The sequence below is a fragment of the Bombus vosnesenskii genome, unplaced genomic scaffold (genome assembly GCF_011952255.1).
Source record: "Bombus vosnesenskii isolate JDL3184/JDL3185 unplaced genomic scaffold, Bvos_JDL3184-5_v1.1 scf7180000016274, whole genome shotgun sequence".
Lineage (NCBI taxonomy): Eukaryota > Metazoa > Arthropoda > Insecta > Hymenoptera > Apidae > Bombus > Bombus vosnesenskii.
The window spans coordinates 2,962,056-2,984,917 of record NW_022884343.1 but is presented as its reverse complement, the minus strand read 5'-3'; the positions used below and the strand labels follow the sequence as shown (position 1 = coordinate 2,984,917).

The following is a 22,862-nucleotide window of genomic DNA, read 5'->3' as shown; positions in this document are numbered from 1 at the left end:
TCCATAAACCAAAAAAAGCAATTAGAAACTCATAAAAAAGATTCTTGTTATCGACTGTTAAACTGTTAAACTGTTCCAGTTTATCTTTTCATACAGAATTACTTCCTTGCCGGCTGTATCACGGTTACTGGCACATTCTGCATATGTCAGGTGTCGCTTCAGGGAAGCTACAGCTTCAAGTCTTGTCTTTCCACGGGCGTCGCTATTCGATAAAAATACATTTTATATTACGACTATAATGATTAATTTACTCGTTTAATTTAGGAAAAATTGAAAAATGAACAATTCTCTTTTAAAAGTGTATAATGTCTTTTAACAAATTTTAAGTATAACTTATCAGAAAATAGGTTTTATTTCACATTTACGTAAAATTTCATTTTAACTCCTTCCCACTTAATTCTACCAATTCTTAATTCTCCGCTGTGTCAATAGTCCCAGAGCTCGAAAACTTGAATTCGACCCTGTGTAATGTGTATACCTCCATAGAGCACAATAGGTTAATTTACCTCCTTCGCTTCATCCTGGAACCCAATACCATCAACAGAATTCGTGCAACTCAACGAACGTTTTATCTGAAAATGCCATCGAGCGCAATTTCTCGACGCCATCTTCTGCATGTTCTTCCTGCCATCAGAATACAATTTAAGTTCATTCGACATGATCGTCGTTACGGTCGTGTCAAATTTCCTGTCGTTCATCAGACCTCGTACGTTGCACAGGCTCTTCCATCGAGATCCCAATTTCTGATCTGCATTTTCGTCTCGAGCAACGTCGTTAAGAGGAATACTAAACGTCCTGATAGAAAGCGTATCGCGCGTTTTCAGGCTTGCACATCCCTTTCTAGGACGCTCATATGGTTGCCTGTAAATGGCTCGCTTCCGAGGGCCATTTTCTCAGTTTAGCTCGCGTGACGCTTTGTCGAACGCCTTAATGGAATATCGAGGAGCAATAGCGGGTTAGACAATGGGCTTCTGGCGTGTATGAGACGCGTCAACTGCTTCGTGAAATCCTTCTGCTAAGTTTAGAGGTTAGGTACGATTATTCGAATGCCTTAACGATCACGCTGACGTTCAGATACACGTTAGAACGTCCTAAGCATTGCTAATGATCATTTTGATCGCGTGTATGATCTTTTCTTTCTTTTGATTTCTTCAGATCAAGACCCATTGAATATTTATTTGAATATTTCATTTGAATTCTAGAAATTGAATGGTTCTTCAAACACGAGACAGACCATGACTCATTGAATACTTATTTTAATTTTTCCTCTTAGTTTTCGAATAAAAAGTGAATATTGTTTGCTAGAAAGTACGTACAATAGTTTGATGATTGTTATTGTTAATCGCAGCGTAACTATAAAAAGCATTACAAGGCAAGGCATTTCTTTACGTAGACTGACGTTACAATTAAACTTCTACTATGCACAATGTGTGTATATTTCTGTATATTTCTAAACAAACAAGTACAAAGTAACAATGTCTAATCTAAATACATAAGACTCCTCCAAATCGTTACAATATTTTTAAAGTAACGTATATGTATTTCAATTTTTATCCCATTACACATGAACCAGAGATTTTTTCACTGTAAACCATAAATGGTAAAAAAAAATGAAATTATAATAGTTGCTTTTTTCGAAAAAAAAGAAAAAAAAGAAGAAGAAATAATTTAGGTGAAAATGTAGGTTTCTGTGATTGTCATCGGTTGAACGGAAGTACGAGTAATTTACACAATTCTCTTACATTTATACGAAAGAATTACATTTGTATGCTGCTTCGATTCGAATTGGAAATTACTGGATGAAGTCTACTTGCCGGCGGGCCATGCAACGGCACAGCAAGAATCCTAGTTATCTCCCCAACCTAACCTAAAACGGTAAAAGAGACATTTGTGTAAATTTGTTATTAAAATCGTGGCTGTGCTTCAGCGAATTCTTTCACGCAAAAAATTATTCTACAGGAAAGAAACGATATTGGAATAATGGCACTTTTTATTTATCCTTCTTCTTTTTCCTTTATCTGCTTTATATTATCCATTTCTAGGTTATAAGAAGCGCTCAACTATAGACATAGCATAATAGTATTAAGTTTAGGTTAGGTTTCAACTGAATTCAGATTTAAGGTAGAATTCGAATTGAATTTAATTCAGATTAAGTTTGATAATTTAAGTTACTTTTCGCTAGATTTCGATCGAACTTAGTTTGATAATTTAGGTTAACTTTAAATTGAATTTATTCTGGATTTAGATTAGTTTTGGATTGAACTGATTTAGCTTAGAGACAGGTTTGAATTGAATTTCATTTAAATTTAGGTTAGATTTGCATTGAATATGTTTCACGTCTAACTTAGATTAAAATTAAGTTTAGCATCGACTCGGTTTAGGTTAGGTCTGAATTTAGTTTATTCTTAGACTATGTTTCAGTAAAACTCGTTTTAAATTTAAGTTAGCCTCGAATCCTCCACAATATTATATTTGGATTCTCTCAAATATATTACCATCTTTTCAATCTACTGAAAGAACCTTTTATCTCTACCACATTCTTAACCACAATTTTCTTTCCATCAAATAAGAAAGAAAAGCTGATCTCTTCACGAAAATTTCTCCTCTCTCATATATATCTATTTGATTTCTCATCAAAAATAAATTCTCCCGTTAGATGAAGAAGAATCACGTTTGAGATTGCTTGCAAGATCGTTATTAATCTTTTCTAAACTTTAAGGAAGTCTCTGTTTCTTACGTTGTCCGTGTTCTCGACGGATAGCCTGGCGGATTCCATTTCGCACGATCGATTTTCATTCAGCTGCAGTTGCTCGGGGGCCTCGGTAATTAATTCGTTGAATCTGGCGGCCACTTGCTTCCATTTCACCAGATCGGCCGGCTGTAACAGCAAAACGATCGATCAGTCGCGTTAAAATCCTTGTCGATCTGCATCGTGATTCGTTTCGTGGCTGTTTCTGTTCTTTGGGTTAAACCGAATGAACGATCCATTCCGCTCGAAGGGATCTCAGAATTGCACAGCCTCGAAAAAATTGCGAATACGCTGTAACAAAGGAGCGTTATATACGTGTATATCTATATATATATTCACAAAGAGGAAGCTGACACCGGTTTCGATTGGGCCAGTCAACGTCATATACGTAACATAAGATGCCCCGTAAAAATGTGAATGTGCATAAACATGCACAGTCTGCTCTCAACACTGGAACCTACCACACCAGTGAAAACGACTGGATTTACAATTTTATAAATGTGCCAACGCTCATTTAGGGATCATGGTCCCAGTTGGGTAAACAGTACCAAAAATGTACTGCATAACATGGAATTCCCTAGTGTTTTAGTGCAGTAGTTCTAGTGTTGATAATTAAATTTTTAAAAAATGTGAATTTGCATAAACATGCACAGTCTGCTCTCAACACTGGAACCTATCACACCAGTGAAAACGACTGGGTTTACAATTTTATAAATGTGCCAACGCTCATTTAGGGATCATGATCCCAGTTGGGTTAAAAGTACCAAAAATGCACTGCACAACATGGAATTCCCTAGTGTTTTAGTGCAGTAGTTCTAGTGTTAATAATTAAATTTTTAAAAAATATGAATTTGCATGAACATCCATAGTCTAGCCTTAACAATGTAGTCAAACAATGGAAACGAATCTAACCTTGTAAATTATAGTTTCGATAATTTAACAAATTTAGGGAAATCGTAAAATAGAATCTGATCTTTACGTAGTATAACAATTTTGATTTCTATTCATTCGATCGTGTCGAGAATGATTTACCGTCAAAGTAAAAAAGACTGGAAGAAGTGCGATTGGAAGCGGTGATCCACGAAGCTCTGATCTTTCGGATGGAGGGCCAGAGAGTGTCAAGTGTCTGAGTAAATCAAGAAGGCCGGCTAGAAGCTCTCCGTGACGACCACCGACGTCTTGTCGTATCAATCCTAGTGCATCCTTGGCGATCATGTGCGCAGTCACTCCGGGATTGTCAGCTGTTTTACGAAAAATTATCATTCAGTCATTGGTTCTTTTTATTTCGATGCTCGTATGCAGATAAATACCTTTATATGCGAAGAAAAGGAATTATGAATTTTTATTTATTTATTTTCTTAAATAGACAAATTTTATCTGCGAATGACCAAGTTAAGAAAAATAAAAATTAAATATTTGTACCTAACGTTGGTAACGCTCGTTCTAGTTATATTCTAGTTATATATTAGTTAGGTGGTACGCTTGAAGTTATTGACTTAGATCTTTGTATTACCAAGATATGGATTTTATAAGTTACAAATATCTTTCTCTATAAAATACGATAATCGTACATTTCAAGAAAGTAAAATTCTCAAACTAAAAAATAAAACAAAAATCATTATTTCAATTATATCTAAATAAAAGTACTGCTACAAATTACACAGAAGAGAGAAGAGGAAATGAAACGTGATATAACAATAAAATTTCGCGGATAGGCAGTTTGGTAATTCTCGTTTGTTTCTATAACGAGCGTCAGTCGGTTTTAATTACCAGCACGTATCACGTATCAGGATCTTTTATAGCGTAGAATATCGTGTCGAAACGTGGTCATTCGAAACCATGTCAGGAGGGGAACACGAGTGCATATTGTTTCCAAATATCTGCGGTTAGGTAACGCGAGGAATTATTACTTAACGCCATGATGGCTGGACTCGTTAATTTAATCGATGATTCGTATCGTTTGGCTAGATCGCAAACAGATATGCCGCGTTTCATGGATTTGTTTAAGTAAGAGTAATTTCATGTGGAAGTGAGAGGGAACATAAACATATGATATATAAATTGGCAAACCTTTTTTCTAGGGATTTTAATTTTTATTGGATATGAAGATAAAATAAATATTATAACATTCATTGAGTTATTAGAGATTTTAGTTTTTAGATCTCTGACATAGACATGATTAGATATTATATTTTTTCTTTGTGTTTCCGTAGATAACACGATCTTCTCTAGATTTCTAGGGATTTTAATTTCTATTGGACAAACAGATAGGTAGATTTCGTATCTTTCTTCAGATTTCTATAGATCTTATATTTTTCTTTAGATTCCTACAGATTCTTAATTATTTTTCAATGGATTTAATAAAAATGTTTGTCCAAATATAAAGTAAATAAATTTTTGAATTCAGAGAAAAATCGCCGCTTGAGATTTCGTGATCTTCGTAATAGGATTCCCCACCAGTTAACCTCCTTTTTTACGATGCTTAAATAGAGATCGTAACAGTTAGAAGCCAGGGTGGTTTTTAATTAAAGAAGGAAGGAAACACAAGGAAAATTCAAATATAAGAAAAAAAATTGTATGCTTATGAGAATAAAACGTAAATCCTACTTCGATTAGATCTCTAAAGAATTTTCGTTGATGAAGAATAAAAACAGATTTTAATTATTCAGTATTCTTCTCTATAGGATAAAAATGTTAATTCTATGAAATTTTACTAATTAACGTATAGTTGCATTTACTATTATTCAAAGAATTTTCAATTTTTTTAATCCATTCAGTAATTAAAATACCAAAGTGCTTTTTCAAAAATTCTATCTTGTATGTTAGTGAATAATTGTATGAACTGTTATACGGAATTTTTCAATTGTTTAATTCACTTTAATAATTAGGCGAAAAATCACAATCACTTTAGAGATTTTTTCTAAAGAAACTGAAACCTCACGAAATTAGACGAAACTTCCCAAATCACTGAAGGAATCTTTCAATGTTCAGAATCTCCTAAAATTTATTTAAAAGACAATAAACGTCTTTAAAACAATTTAAAAAACAATAAACGAAAAAAAAGGGAAAGAAAAAATGGCAAAATTAATTTGACTCGCAATTCCCCTGGTAATCCTTTCAATTAAAAGAAGACGTAGGACTCTTTTGTCTACCAAGAAGAAGTTGTTGAACGTGCTGAGGCATCACAGGTTTCTTCAAATGGCTTAAAAAAAGTTGCAACGCGGCTGCGCATTCCAGAGCCGCGTCGTTGTTCCCTAAATGAGGTTTCTCGCCTTTCTTCAACGAGTTCAGAATTCGTCTTCTAAGATCGCGACGACCAGCACGTCGAAATAGCCCTTCCTCTCTAGCATCTTGAAATCAGACAGAAAGCAGTTTTGTGAGTCTTTAATTAACCTAATCACGTCAGACTGCGTTACAGAAGAAAACGAAAATAAATATACAGGGTGGTTGGTAACTGGTGGTACAAGCGGAAAGGGGGTGATTCTAGGCGAAAAAAGAAGTCGAAAATATAGAATAAAATTTTTGTTTTTAATTTTTTAAATTTTTCTATCGAGGCAACGATCTACAGTGAGATCCGTTATAACGAGACCTGATAAAGTGCACGCGTACCGAGCCAAAGTTCAAAGTCGATTTTCTCGAAAACAAAGCCTCGAACGAAAAATTTTTATTCTATATTTTCGACTTCTTTTTTCGCGTAGAATCACCCCCTTTCCGCTTGTACCACCAGTTACCAACCAACCTGTATATATAATTTTATTTTATATATATAATTTTCATTATTTTAATAAAAAATTCTGTGCGTTAATAACAGCAAGAAAATGTTATGTAGCCTTTGTGATAGAATTTATGGCATTTAGCTTTAACGGTAGAATTTATGGCATTTAACTTTTATAGTAGAAGTTACGGTATTTAGCTTTTATACGGTAGAATTAACAGTATTGGAAATAAAGAATAAAGATGTATCGTTCGAATAATTGCAATTTAATTAGCAGTAAATTTGCTTTGTAAATTCACAATTCCTTACGTTCTTTCAGAAAGTTGATGATCTGCTTGACTGATTGTAGTGATTTCTTCGATATTATGTCATCGTCTGTGTCCTGTCTGCGAAGAAACATTCGGTGGATGAACATTCGTAGCGCCATCTGCGATTGTGAAGGATCCTTGAAAAAGTAACTAGGTACTTAAAAGTAACTAGATACTTAACACTAGTTCGATGATCGAGAAACCAGAACTTAAAATTTGGGAACGTAATGATTCGTTATTTCGAGAGTTTTTTTTTAGAATAATTTTCCAAGAAATTCCGACAATTGCAATTTCAAAATTTTCCTATTTTTGCATCGTTTCTCCCTATAGATTATATTCTATGTGAAATAAAATAGAAAGAGGAATGTATGGACGAGTTTCATCTACTTTCAGTTATTATTGTCAATTATTATAAAGTAAATTTATTTTTGAAATTATTCTCATTACATTGTTACGGACTGTTTTCTAATCAAAGAAGAATTTTCTAACCTGATCAAAGTGAAAATTGAGAGGAACAGGAAGACGGTTTAGTAAGAAGAAAAGGTACAGCTTGTACGACGCGTGTGAAATTAGTTGGAAATACATATGCAAATATTCGTGGAACGAGAACTAGGGGCAGCTCGTATTTCACTCCAATCACTTTTGTCAACAACAGGGAAACATTGCGCGTAACATAACAATAAATAATCGGATTATTTATTATTATTTCACTTTGATGACATCTCATATATCAGACTGAATTTCAGTTCCCCCACTTTCTTCCATATTTACTCAAATTTACAATTTGCAATGAAATCGGTCGAACGTTAAGGAAATCCATAATATTTATAATTCTTATTCAGAAAATGGCAAGAATATTTGTCATTTATTGTGTAATAGACCGTCGGAATAATTTTTCTTATCAACGTTAAATATGTTAAATTTATGGTATTTTTAATAAATTCGTAGAAAGAAAGTTAAACGATTGACAAGAAATTGTCCAGAAACTGACGTACAATGAGCGAAATGTGTTTAAAAAATATCCTAATTATGGCAGGAAGACGATAGCTTTAAAACGAATATTTATTTTTTGTACAACATATAATAATAATAATAATAACGATAATAATATTTAATAATAATAGTATTTCAACGTTTATGCTATTGCATCATCATAATGTTGATCTTACTCAGGGAAAAGGAGATCAAGGCTAACCCGAGCCAGTAAATCATTAATGCATCTTCATTTCCGGCCACGTAAAGGAAACACGAGATTCTGACGCAACAAAGAGGAAGTATATGTCCTCGTCGCGTTTGTAGCTTATAAAAGCGTCTCGACGAGGTCTGATCTTTAATAACCATATAAGCATGTTCGAACGATCTTTTAGACGACTTCTTCTACTTTGTCTGTTCTTGAATGCGATCTCTGGATCGCCACAGTTACGAAGGTGGGACGAAGAAGAGCAAACGAGAAATCTGAGGCATGCTTCCTGCCCCTCGTGTCGTCGAGAACGACCAGACACCCTGGTTTCATGGTGAGAAATCGAATTCTTCGCGTTTCTTAATTTCATCAGCTTATAAATATCAAACTGTTTGAAATTCTTGAAAATTTTAGGAAATTCCATTTCCATTTTACCGAAAAATGAATGAGCGATAGACTCTACCATGAAAATTAATCCGTTATTATTGGTTTTGCAAGAAAAAATTATCTAAAACAACTTTCTTTTTAACAAAAATTTAAAGAATCCTTTAAATTTTGAATTCCAAGAGATTGACGAAAATTTGAAAGAATTTAGACCTTTCGCCATAAGAATATTTTTTTCCTTACAACTCCCAATTTATTTTAATTGACGCTGAAACGTTAGAATTGACCCTAAATTTCTAGGGACACGTCCAGAAGAGAGTATCATGGACTCGAGCCAGAAAGCAGTCCTTGGCAGAGCAGCGAACCATTTAGACGTAACCCAATCTTCCAGCAACCCTACAATTCTCCATTCAATGACCCATACGATAGAGCCTCGTATGATAGAGCCATCAGAAGCAGAGGGACCCCACCTGTCACTAAATCAACAGCCACCTGCAAACGCGAGAATCCCTTTACCATCGGACGAGATTTCGATTTTGACGTGGCTCCTTCGCAAACCACCTCTATTCACAGTATAAATAATCCAACATCCTCGTATCAATCTCATTTCCCAGTTTCAAGAACTCCAAATAGAACACCATACAGAAAGCCTAATTTCTATGACCTCATCAAAGACCAATCTGACTTGGTACCTTCGAGCAAATTGTATGCGGATTATGGCCTGATCAATAGTGAGTCTTCTATGAATAATTTCAAAAGACAATCAAGTGCCTTAGCTAATGATGAAGAAGATTTGAGGAACCTTGGAGCGGGGAAGGAGTTTAGCGTGAGCACAGGACCTGACAAGTATTTTGGGGATTATGGCTTGTCTAGTAGTCAGTCTGATTTTGGTCATCCAAAGAAATCTTCAAATTTTGGAATGAGGAAGGACTTTGAGACGAGCTTCAATAACGAGCCTTCATCTAATAATTTCAGAAGACCTTCAGGTCTGTCAATCAGTAATGAAGAATATTTCAGGAATTTTGGGACGAAGAAGGATTTTGGAATGGGTAAATATTTGCCTGGTTCCAATAACGAACCTTATTTCAATCATATCAGAAGACCATCCAGCCTGTCATCTGATAATGAAGATTTGGGAAATTTTAGATCGAAGAAGGATTTTGGAATGAGCTCTAGGTCTGATAGGTATTTTAGTGATTCCTTTATACACGGCAATCCTATGAGTCAATCTAGCCAGCATTCCAAAACTCAAGTTAATCAATATTTCAAAGTTCAACCTAACCAGCATTTCAAAACTGAAATTATCCAGTATCCTAAAACTGAATTTAACCAGTATTCTAAGGTTCAACCTAGCCCATATATCACGCCTGAACCTATCCGATATTCAAAACCTGAACCTGTCCAATATTCCAAACCTGAACCTGTCCAATATACCAAACCTGAACCTGTTCAATATACCAAACCTGAACCTGTCCAATATTCCAAACCTGAACTTGTCCAATATACCAAACCTGAACCTATGCAATATTTCAAACCTGAATCTAACCAATATTTCAAAGCTCAAACCAACCAATATTCCAAAGCTCAAACCAACCAATATTCCAAAGCTGAACATACCCAATATCCTAAAATTCAGTCCAACCAACAATCTGCAATGGGAAATCCTAGAATTCCTTATGAAAGAGAACAAAAAGTAGTACGGTCCCAATTTGTCCAATCTCAAAGGACTCAGACATCAGATGATAGCAGACAGATCTATGCTCCAGAAGTAAAACACAGTTCCTACGATATTCCAGGGGAGTTGAACGTGTTCAGGACGACGCAGAAGGTTGTTGGAGATGGCGTTGAGATTGTTAATAGTAGCAGATGGGAGAAGCAATTGGAGAAACATGAAGATCAGGAGTCTTACGAGATCGATGAAAATGGCGAGCAGATGGGAGCTGAGATGGTGGAGCAGATGGATGACAGTTATCAGGGTAATGAACAACTGGAATCTCGCGAGGCGATGCAGCAGCAAGAGATTAAGAGGAAAGGAGACATCACGAGCGAAGATAATAATTCTAGGGACAAGAATGGATTCTCGGGGAACAGGTCCTTGGGCGAAGATTCCCCGAAGACTAGATTGATGCAAATGGAGACGATAGGAGATGACGATGTGTCTGAAGAAAGCACGATAGAGACTATGAGTGGTGTTTGATAGTTTGGAAACGATAATCGGTTAGAATGGAACATTATTAAAAAAGACTGGAATAAAAATAAATTTGTTCGAAGAATTTTTTCAGAATTCGAATAAAATTTTATTCGAAGAATTCTATGGTTCGAATGAAATTTTATTTGAGGAATTTTTCCATATATAAATATTTAATAAAAAGCGATTAATTATTTGACAATCATCTAGATAAAATTTTATTCAAGAAATTAGTTATAATTCTTGGGCAAGTTCGTTTTATTCGTGCGCTTTATTTGAAAGTTATTTGAAAACAATTTTACTCGAGTCATGTTCGAGTAAAAGCTGCGAATAAAAAACGAAGTTACTTAATTAAAAATGACGAATAATTGTTTCCATGTTTATAAAAACATTATTCGTTATTGATCTGGAGATTTTATTTGTTACGCGAAATAAAATATGCCAAATTGCTGACTTTACGAGCAGAATAAAAATATTAGAAACTATCTAACTTTTGTACGAAATATTTCTATGAAATTTGTATTGTGATAAGAATATTTTACCTATTAAATTATACCATATGTGAAACATCCTGTATACTTCTTCGTATCTTCATTATGTAGTTTAGATTTTAGGGAATTATTTTTACAGAAGCTAGTGAATAATTTGATTGTTAGATGAGAATTTGAAGAGTCGCTTTTGATGGAATAAATTCTCATAGAAGGTGTTTTTCTCTTGCAACATTTATCCTCTTATTTATTTTTGTGTTACGTATTGTTTGGAATAATAGCTTGAAAGGTTGGACTAAAAATGGAAATTAGTGAAATGTATCGCCAATATTTGGTAAACAAAATTGCAGAATATCTTCATCGTTTTTTATCTACCACATCGTGAAACTCGTCGGATATTTGAATAAAAATCTTCCGGGATATTCGTATTCATGAAATTTTAATGTACGCGTTTTCTGATGCGCGAAAAATTCTCGATACAGTAAATATTCGACTGGGGCATTCGATCGTTACAATGCTCGTTTTAAACAGCGCAAGAAAATAAATTTTTCTATATCAGATGTGAACAGCCACTTTAATCTTAAAAAGATTACTTATCACCGCGATAAGAAACGATTCATTTTTTGTAGAACTAACCTCCAAATTAGAATGACAATAATGAAAAATAATTAAAAAAACATATGTTCTAAAATACCATTTTAAGTAAAAGAATTACGTTTTGTAATGAGATCAAAAGAGATCTCTCTTCTTATAGAATATTGTATAATAAAAGGACGCATTTCTTTGAAAACCTAACCTAAAAATTAGACTGCTACAGTTGAGAAAACTCCAGTTAGACGATATTCTGAAGCATCATTTTAAATAAAGTAGTTAGGAAATAAAATAGGAAAAGGAGTGCGAAAACAGCAAAAAGTGAATCCCGATAATAAAAAGGCATCCAAAGGAACAATTCAATGAAAAATGTGCTAAGGAACACATTAGAAAAGAAATTGCAAGAAGGCACCAAAGGTAGTAAAACAACAACAGGTAACAGGAATCTACCAATGCAACGTAAAACGGAAGCAGGAAAGTAAAGTACTATTACTTTTACTCGATTTTTATTTTTACGATCTCGTTACGCCGTGCACTCTACTATATATATATATATATATAAGTTTCCATGAAGCTCTCCTACAATGGTGTGTTCTAATCAAAGAGGAGGAAGAAGCACAGTGATTCTTGGAAGAAGAGAGAAGGCACTGCTTTGAGATTAAAACGTATTCTCTCTTCAAACCGACGGGGAAGAAACAATTCGATCATTGAAGAGGAAAAAGAGAGACTCCTGAGGAGAATTACAAAGCAGGTTAGGGTTTCGTGTAACCTTGGTTTGATTCAACTTTGGACGTCGGAGGAAAATGGTCAGTGAAATGAGTTTTTCCCCTTTTCTCGTAGAAGGATCGGTGTATTGTGAAAAATAAACTGGCAGAGAATGGGTTCTTTCAAGCTAGCAAATTTCATTCCTTTTTCTTCTTTTTTTGTATTATATTGGGTTGGCAACTAAGTGATTGCGGATTTTGTCACTAGATGGCATTGACAAAATCCGCAATCACTTAGTTGCCAATAGAAATGAGGACTTAAGAATAGAACAGTTTATCGAGCGATTTTGAATTATGACGATGTAAATTATGACAAGGTGGAATTTTGGTACGTTTGCAAATAAATTTAATTGGAAATAAATAAATAAATACAGTAATAAACTGTTGATGATTTTATGGTACGATGAACATATCGAAATGTGAGAAAGAAAATCAGTAAATAAATGAAATAATAACATTGGAAATAAATAGAAATAAATGAAATTGGGAAATGTAAATAAGCTATGGAAAGAAATAATATATACTCCCGATATTCTTCCTTTTATTTTATTTGTTTAAATCATAAATACGAACGCGTGATCTTGACGAAATATCTCACTACTGTTTCTCAATTACGAAACGAATATCAGCTGAACAATATTGTTCAACCTGTATGCAACATGCATTCTTATTTTGGAAACGTTATGCAATAATAACAATAATCATCGTAACCATGACGATGACGAAATCGAGTTTATTAATCGTGTTTCTTAATCGAGTTTATTTATCGAGTTACATGTTCTTGCAGTAAAACGTAATGTCACTGCATCCGATGTTTCCGTATTATTCTCAAACACACGGCTACGCAACAACGATGAATATTAACCCTTTGATCTATTATATGCATTAACAAAACCAAAAAGAAATAAAGTAACCGAGAAAGCCTAGTGAAGAATCGTCCATTTTGTCTGCGAATAATATAATAAAAAATGAATAAAATAATTAACTTGTGTTTTTTTTTAATTAATTTGCGTTTGATTTAAATCGTAAAAATACGTCAATCAATCGTTTAACGTTCAAAATGACAGTCGATCGTTTAAAGCTTCTATAGTCATAACAATAAATTTATGAATTTTATCATCGTCAAACATACTGTTCCGTTAATTTAAAATGGTACCAAGATCTGACGCACGTACTGTTATTTTTATGTTCAAAATTTGAAAAATTTTTTTCTGCAAGTAGAATTCCGTAAAAGATACCGAGGTAATGCTCCTTTCCAGCAAAACTTCGATTTTTTTGTTCTCGAAGGTCTAACCTCGATCAAATAGGCGTTGCTTCGAATAAAATTAACCGACACTCCGTTACTTACACTTACACGAGTCATTTATTACACATTGCTGGTCACTAACGCTATTTTAAAGCTATGAATTTAGAAAAAAATGCAATTTACAAAAATAGAGAAATTGCACAAAACTGTAGATATTTAAAAAGATTGCAAAATGTAAAGTAATTGAATAAATTTAAGAAATTGAGGAAGTGAAAAGCTTTAAAGAAATTTAGAGAGTTAAAGAAACTAAAGAAATTGGAGAAATTATCTTTTTTTTGTGTCTTGTATTTCCAAAAATATCGTATAATTTGCATATTGCCGCATACTTTATAAAATGCTTGTAAAGCAACTTAATACAAGAAATTCTCTATCTTGGAAAGTTTCGCGGAACCGTTTCACGCATGGTAACACGCCGACAAACCAATAATCCACTATCGCGTCAACAAAGTGGCTCAATACCTTCAAATTACGCTCACTCAGCACCATTGCGTATATACGCGTGCTTCCTAAATAAAACCAGGTCACTGTATTTCACCAAATCCCTATAAAAACCGAGCTCCTCATCAGGATCCTCACAGTTCGACTTCGAAGAACAATCCAACTAAAAAAATGAATTCCAAAGTTGTCTTCTTCCTCTTCTTCTTGGGTCTGACCCAGGCAGTTCCAACGAACATCAACGAGAAATCACTGGACGAAGGCCATAATCTGAAGATCGACAAGACAGAAGAAGACGACCAGGCTAGATCCAAGAAATCAGTCATCTGTCTGGATTCAGGTAGCATGGTACCTCAAGCACAAACTTATAGCATCCAAGCTGCTCCTCAGCCTGTTCAAACGTTGAACATTCAGCAAGTACCCCAACGAGTGCAAACACTTAATATCCAAGCTGTTCCTCAATCAGTTCAAACTTTCAGCATCCAACCTGCTCCTCAGCCAGTTCAAACCCTCAACGTGATTCAACCTCCTGCTCAAACTTCCTTGAAATTCATCCAACAGCCTCAACCTTGTCCACCTTCTCAAACCAACGTCAACATCATTCAACCACCAAAAGAAGAGAAACCTGTGAAACCAGTGGTTGAAACTATTATCAAAGAGAAGATTGTGAAGCCTGAACCTAAACCAGAGAAGATCGTGGCCCCTAAAATAGAGAAGGAGCCTGTTAGGCCTGCGTACGAGGAACAAATGATGGTGGTTCCCCCCAAGCCTGTTGTGATGATTACTGAACCTGAACCTGTGGCCGCTTATGTCAAGGTACCTCAGTGTCAACAATGTCAACAGAGTATTATGCAGTGCAGCTGCACTAAACAGCAAGTTCCTACTTTGGCCTCGGCTGTCTTCATGGAGCCTGCTATGAGGATCTATAAGGAGAGAAGTATGGGCCGCCATATGGTTCCCATGACCCATCGTATGCATCATCATGTAAGTTGAACTATTTGGCGATACTCTTAGCAATGTTTTAGCAATGTTGGTACAAACAATATTACTCTAACGGTATTGAACTATTTTAATATTATGTAGTGCTATTGGTATTCACTGAGTGAGAAAGCTTCTGTTTTGGTTTCCGTTCATTTCTTCAGCTGTGTTTATAAAAACGTAAATTTGTATAAGTATTCAGGGCTTGATCAGTATTTTTGTGATAGGATTTTCGATTTCTCTGGATGAGGTGATCAATTAAGTCAAATTTTGCCTTTTTTCAGATGTGATGTGTGCACCTAGCAGAAGGGGTTACCACCAGAGCTGGACCTAGAGTAGTTAAGAAGATCAAAAATGAGAGAAAATATACGATTGTGAAAAATATGAATAAAATTTGAAGAAACATACACACGTCTTGATTTCTCTTTCCAAATAACTACCAGATCTACCGGTTGCCTAAAATTTATCTCACCAAATTTAATCACATTTAGTCACATAAAAGTACCATTAAATGAGACGAACTTTAATATATCTGGTCCTAAGTAATTAGCATGTAAATGGTCTCCAATGGAAATAACAGCGTGTAAATACTGTTTGTAACTACTGTAAATTCATGCTACCAATTCAGGAACCACATCATATCATCAGCAGCCTTCATACGAGCTAACTTATGAAATTCATCGTAAACCGAGCCACAGATCGTTTTTCCACTCACTGGGCAATCATAATAATTAGAATTCGCTAGGATGACAGCCACGAGCAAGATTCATTTACCAAACTCGAGAATATTTCGAATCACTTATAACACGAAGAATCGATCGTCGTCGTCAGATTCATCAACGAATCTTCGACAATTTATCACGTTACGTTCAAGCAAATGGACTATGGAATCTTCTAAGGGAATGCTAAAGTGCCCTGAATGCCACTGGTCGCTAATGGAGCCAATGACATCATCTACAGCGTGTTAAAAAATTGTGGAGGATATTTATATTGTTGTTCTTAGTTAAAATCCCACAATCAATATTTTATTTACATTTAAGACTGTTAAAGTTACTAATGTATTTTTAATGTAACATTTATTTATTCGTCACTTGACAAACAAGTTACATGATTTAAGTTATGCAAGCCTTTCATAGAATAAAGTAGATGACATTCTGAAATTTTTGAAGTTTTGAGTCAAAACAGTGTTGTGTGCGAGTTTATTGATCGATCGACTTATCCAATTTACCTAATTTCTATATAATTTCATCAGTTTCCTCTGCTTCTCATTTTGTGAAATCAATCAATTTGGCAAGCAAGTTTTATACCTGACTCCTTACAAATTCTGTACAACTGCTTCCCTTACATTTATATTTACTTTTTCCAATCTTATGTTTATCAATATATCAACCATGCTTAATTACTTTAATCAGAAAACAAGTGGCTCATATATTGTGTTGGCAACTAAGTGATTGCTGATTTTGTCAATACCACCTAATGACAAAATCCGCAATTACTTAGTTGCCAACCCGATAGTTTCTTAAATGATTTTTGTACATGAATTATCTCCACTGTCTTCATATCTAGTAACATACTTCTTTTTTTTTTTTTGGAAATGCTCTGTACATTATCTCGATTAGCATCGTTCAGGGTATCGATAGAACGCAGAGGAGGATGAAGAGTAATTAAGTTGAACGAATGCATTTCCATTAATATACATATGTATTATCCGACGCATTACTATTCGCGGTGTTCTAGGTGTGAGTCATTATCTGCTCTTTACCAATATAAATTCCGCCAGATAATGGATAATCGATGCCATATTTTTAACTTTGGCTTTGATGGAACGTATTCGCCTCCGGCTAGCCACGTATCGAACGACCAGACAAATTTTCCCTATTTTTTGTTCTGCGAAACTATCTTAAATGTCCTTAAAATTATCTTAAATGCAACTTTAAATCGTTTCTCTTTCGTACAAATTGTACATTAACACTTTGACTGCCACGCGAAAATCACATGTTTCACTGAGGACGCCACGGCAGTATTTTTATTATTCAAAGCATATAATGGCAAAATAATAATAAATTCTTACCCAATGGACCATTTATCTTATTGGGGTTAGGTGGCGCCTTGGTAACACTCGATAGCGACATATTATAACAAGGCTTCGTTTATGTCAACAAACCATTCGCATTCGTTATTCCGTCGTAAGCAGAACGTGCAGAATATATTGTTGAAACGTGTAAAAAATATTAGTAAACAGTACTTGCTCATTCTGTGGTAGTATCATGGACGAAAGGCCTAAGAGATATCGGGCGAACTGTAAACAATGTCGCGAGAAAGTCGAAGTGTCGACAGGCCCAACGATGTATCGTCGGTCCTTCGATCGGATAGTTTCGTGGAAAAGGTGTGCGTGACCCTGGCCACGAGCGGTTACGGAACACGTGCGTGGTGGGGATAAGACAGAAGGCAAAGAGATGCTAAGGGACAAAGACGAATTAACAGTCAGTGTCAGTTGAGAAGCCAGAGAGTGTAAATCGAGAAGTCAGAGAGATAATGTTACTAGCGTTGTCGAGAGAGTGTGGTCCGCGTGAGAGAGAGAGAGAGAGAGCGTTGGAACCGTAGTGACGAGAGTTGCAAATTAACCATCTAGTTATCTTAATACTTTATCGACTGCTAGCGAGTCAACAGTATGTCCGATTGGCATCTCAGGCGCAGATTCTCCCTGGTGCCGGCTCTGTTTCCGTTTAGACTCTCCAATACCATTTTTTTCGTTCATCGCGAACGGCAAGTTTTTCAAATTGGTATAAAACTGTGGGAGCTTACAGAGCAACGCGACTGACGCAACTGAGCAAGGTACCTTAGTATTAAATAACGAATTACTGTTCAAATAATGAGAATGATTGTCGGCGACAAAAAGCCGATTAATAGGCTATCGGTCGGTAAACGTCGGCGACAAAAAGATGATTAATAGGCCATCGATCGGTAAGCGTCGGCCATGAAAAACCGAATATGCTATCGGTCGGTAAAGTGTTAATTATAGTACGTTATTGTGATTAGTTCACGTTAAACAACCATCGTTTCCTGTTTAACCAACATGTGTTTAATCCATTTATTGTAAATAAACTAATTGTAGTAAGATCCTACACTATATATAATAGTAAGGTATGTGCATATTTCTAACTTCAATCATACGATTATAAAGCAGCATTTACAGTTATTTTCTAAGGTGTGTTTGTAATAATATTCGTAGATTACCCTTCAAAGATATGGATGCAAACACAATGCACCGTTAGATGCAAGATTTGTTCTCTCTTTTTTTTTTTTAGTGATGTTTTAGTAAAAATGTTTAATTGTTCAATGAGGCACTTCTTTTTCAAAGTATCTTCTATTTATCGGTTATATTCAAAACTGTCCTAACTGTTAATTTTCATATAATTTTTAAAATGGTAAGAAGTTCGAGCGCTACGATCATCAATGACCACTGTGGCGTCACAGGAGAGACCGTTGGCCGGTCATATATGACCCACGCGGTAGTCAAAGTGTTAATGTTAATCGACGAATTGAGATCTTACGTAAATTGAGGTTTTGTATAAATAACACTTCATATGTTACACGTACGCACACGAAGACACAAGTAGAAAGAGTAGGATAACATTTTTTTTTCGGACGAAGCTATATTGCTAAATAAGTGAAGGAATCTCGCTGCAAGTTATTTTGCCTACGTACGATCCTCTCCATTTCATGCATGATTTTCATAAATGTTACTGTTTCGCCGAGTCACACGTATTTAATAATTTTGTTCATCACTACATTTCATGGAAGCGCTGCATCTACCATGGAAATGTAAAGAACGAATAATTAGTAATGCCATGCATAATTTTCTAAGGATGAAATAATCAACGTATTTGATTTATTAAAATTCCATGCATAGGGAGCTGATACTGAATTATCAAAAGAAATATCGATTCGAGATAATTGTAGAGAATATTTATTAATTAAGATCTTTTGAATTACTACACGATCCTATCAAAATTTCAAGAGAAATTTGTAGAGAAAATTTATTAATTAAGATCTTTTGAATTATTACACGATCCTATCAAAATTTCAAGATTAATTTAAAGCTAATAAACATCTTTTTACTTCGATGGACACGGTTTTATCAAAATTTCAAGTTCCGCTATATGCAATAAATATTTTTTTATTTTATTTACTCAAGATTTTGTGTACTAAAAAAAAAAAAACGACGTACCTAATCAAAATTTCTTGAGTAGATAAAAATATCTATGCTTCAATCATTTCAATGAAAATTATAGCTTCGATGAGAACGTAGAAAATGACCGAGTATCAAGACTGAAGAGGGAAATCAAAAGCAATCAAAATGATTACACGAAGCAATTTCCATTAGTCACATTTCAGGTCAAAGGTCGACAACTAAATTTTTATAGGTTATGCGTATACTCTCGTGGGTGACTAATCGTAGTACTAATTCGAATAGTTCGTGCACTCTGGTTATTTCGACTATAGGTCATATTTAGTATTTCACGAACACCTTCTTGTTTTGCCTTTTAAAGTAACAATCTTACGTAACAATCGCTCTTCTTACGTAAAACATGCTAACATTGCGAAAAATCTGTCACGTTTATTGAAATCGCATCTTACGATATTGTTAGGAAATTTAGTTCAACGAGAAAATAGTCTCGTATTTTATAAAATTTGCTAATTTTTACGGGTTTTTTTTTTATTGAAAAACCAAACGATATACGAAATTGTATTTTATAAAATTTGTAAAAAATTCAGTTTAATCAGAAAGTAGTCTTGTGTTTTATAAAATATTTTAGTCTCTGTGAAATTTATTTTAATGGAAAAAGTAGTCTCGTTATAAAATATACAGAAGATTTCGGCGAGTGGGTTGGCGAGTACGTGGCAGATGAAAATTGTGAATCAGAAGACACTAACCTCTTGGAATTTTGCATGCCCATAATTCGATTCCCAGTGGCTGAGAGCAACGTGCCGATTCTCAGAGAAGAAGATATCGTTTTACGCTTGGTCACGACGTCTGATAGTCAACCGTGGAATTTTTAAACGTTCATTCGGGCCACGAAGGTTACGATGTGCCGCGTCTATATTTTTCTGCGAGCGACGCACGCGAACGCAGTCTTTTGTCCCGCTCTCGAGGTTTCTATGCTAAAGAATAACGCGAAATTCACTAATCCATCGTATCTCTTTGCGTTTCGATACAATCGAAGCCTCTACTTTTACATTTTGTCCTCCGATTACAGAAACTTTTGACAATTTTAACATTTTTCTTTTCGAGGGAACCGAGTGTACTTTAAGAAGATTTTTATCAGTTTTTCTAATTTTCGGATTCTAATTACAGACACCTCTCGTGATTTGGAAATTTTTATTTTTGGAGGGGTTAGATGGATTTTGGGGAAACCTTTTAGGCGAATTTTAAACCAATGCGACGATTCGATGATTGGTATTTATTACGTAAATTTAATTTGGAATTTAATTTTTAAAATCAAATTAAATAAAATTCTAAATTTAATGTAGAATTTGAAATATCAATGACGATCTAACAGTATAATACAATCTGACAGTAAGATACCGCAAAACGTATAGTTGAAGTTCAATCTTTTCTTTTCAATAGCGTCTTGGAACTTGTGATATTAAAATTTGATAACATTTATTGAAAAGTATATAATTACAGGAAATCTGAATTTACGAAATTATACTCTTCCTTACTTGTACCTATGAATGTTTCATTTCTAATGAAAATCCAAATATTCCTACAAGCATATACAGTGTAATATATTCGTTTAATTTCTAAGCGTTGATTTTTCCGTACGCAATATCATTTTCTATTCAAACGCATAGAAGAAAGTATGAAACGTGGTTGCAATAGAAAGACGTAAGGTTAGAATCTTAAGTTGTAAGATCATTAGGAGAGAAATCTTTCATATGACCACAAAGAAACGTAAAACCTAGAGAAATATGCTGACGATTCGAAAGCTTTTCATCGATAGTGGGAACACGTTCGAGTCACATGGTGTTACAGAGAGGTTAACTTTTCTACTATTCGGTACAGAGCACGTACAGGCAGTGTTCTTTCTTCTTATTCGATGGAAGATATCTTATTCCCGCGGTTCCAATAACAACCTGTCGTCGTCGTCGTCGTCATTGTCGTTTTCCTTCTCCTGCTGTCGACTAGCTGCACAAATACTTACGTTCGGCTCGAAAACCTCGATTGCCTGTTTCGAGAAGATACCAAGTCTGCGGATAGAAGCGAAACATCAGCCAGGATTTTCGTTTCTCCTGTTCCGTCAACGGATAAGAACGAACAAATATTTTTCTATTTTAAAACCTTGCAGAAGAAAGTGAAATGTAGATTTCAATTTTCTTCCAGATTTTATTATCACCGAATCATCTCATTGTTTGTTTCTTTTTTTTTTTCAGGTAATTCGTTAAGCGAACGTTTGTTCGAGTAAATGTCAATAGAAATTTATTAAAAGTTATTCCGGCATAATCGTTTATTACTACCACGATACGTATTGAGTCCTTGAATCGCTATGTTGTGAAGTTTCTCAGCCACGTATACTCGATATTTCATATGTCAGATTTTATGTCTCAGAAATTCTCCCACTTACCTAACCTAACCTTAAACCATCACAATTGGTTGGCCATCTTTTCCTCCCAGATCTCACAAAGGACATAACCTAACAAACACGATGATGGTACCCCGCTGGGAGTAGCCACCCACATGATATATTAGTATACCGCTATAATACTTTACCAAATGTCCTACTGGACAAATTGTAAAATAAATTGTAAATAAACAAATAAAAAAAATCTTTTCCTCTATCTAAGAATTTACCATCTTCAATACTTTTTTCTATGCTGTTCAAAGAGGATGTCCGATTGTCTAATGTTACGTTTTTGTTTGATTTGTTTTGGTTGTGTTGCCGTTAATTTTTGAATTTAGATTACATGGTAGCACTGTCTGATGTTTAATGCGTTTGGCAATTAAACTGCACGTTTCGGCTAACCTGCTACGCGCAGGAATACTGGCACGGAAGAGGATTAAAGTTGGTGAAAGTAAATGTTCGCTTAATCCTATTATATTATTAGACAAATATTCTCTACAACAAATGTTTATTCTAATTCTAATTGGATATTGACAGAATTGTCGTTGAGATTTCGAATACTCGAAATTGCGATCGTTCGCGATGCGTTTTCACTCTTATTAATTACAAGATTTTAATTTGATTGATTTTCAATAATTTACAAATTGACAGATACAAACACGTCGATTAACTGACAAGAACTGGGAACTAATGAAACAAAGAACTAAAAGCTAAGGAACTAAAGGACTAAAGAACTTAAGAACTGAGAGCAAAAAAACTAAGAGCTGAAAAACTAAGCAACTAAAGAATTGAAAGACAAAGGAACTGAGAAATTAAGAGCTAAAGGAATTGAGAACTAATCGCTATGAACAAGGAAATTACTTGCCAAGAATTGGGGAACTGATCGCCAAGAACCAAGGAATTAACCACCAAGAACTGAGGAACTAATCACACACAACTGAGGAATTAACTACTCTGAACTAAGGAATTATCTCTCTATCTTCTATATCGCTACGCTTATTTATAATTACCTTACGACCTTGGAGGGGTCGTCATGTGACGGGTTATTCCGTGGGGGTTGTGAGGCTCGATTTTGGTTTCTATACAAATTCTTACATTTTATCTGAATCTCAAATTGAAACGCTCAGTCGCGCTATTGGTAGTTTTAGTC

General features: G+C 34.8%; 3 protein-coding genes across 3 annotated transcripts; 2 read left to right on the top strand and 1 right to left on the bottom strand.

Moving 5' to 3' along the window:
* Positions 1-1,640: 1,640 nt before the first annotated feature.
* On the bottom strand, positions 1,641-6,893 carry LOC117242529. Its single transcript, XM_033509290.1, has 5 exons — positions 6,774-6,893; positions 5,902-6,099; positions 3,782-3,990; positions 2,738-2,878; positions 1,641-1,867 (listed from the first exon to the last, which is right to left on the bottom strand). Exons 1-5 carry the CDS (start codon positions 6,889-6,891, stop codon positions 1,850-1,852), a joined length of 684 nt encoding a protein of 227 aa, XP_033365181.1. The 5' UTR covers positions 6,892-6,893; the 3' UTR covers positions 1,641-1,849.
* A 1,078-nt stretch (positions 6,894-7,971) lies between these two features.
* Positions 7,972-10,947, top strand: LOC117242521. Its single transcript, XM_033509256.1, has 2 exons — positions 7,972-8,286; positions 8,637-10,947. The coding sequence occupies exons 1-2, from the start codon at positions 8,120-8,122 to the stop codon at positions 10,531-10,533; spliced, it is 2,064 nt and encodes a 687-aa protein (XP_033365147.1). The 5' UTR covers positions 7,972-8,119; the 3' UTR covers positions 10,534-10,947.
* A 3,320-nt stretch (positions 10,948-14,267) lies between these two features.
* On the top strand, positions 14,268-15,493 carry LOC117242528 (putative uncharacterized protein DDB_G0294196). Its single transcript, XM_033509289.1, has 2 exons — positions 14,268-15,092; positions 15,371-15,493. The coding sequence occupies exons 1-2, from the start codon at positions 14,283-14,285 to the stop codon at positions 15,374-15,376; spliced, it is 816 nt and encodes a 271-aa protein (XP_033365180.1). The 5' UTR covers positions 14,268-14,282; the 3' UTR covers positions 15,377-15,493.
* Positions 15,494-22,862: the final 7,369 nt, after the last annotated feature.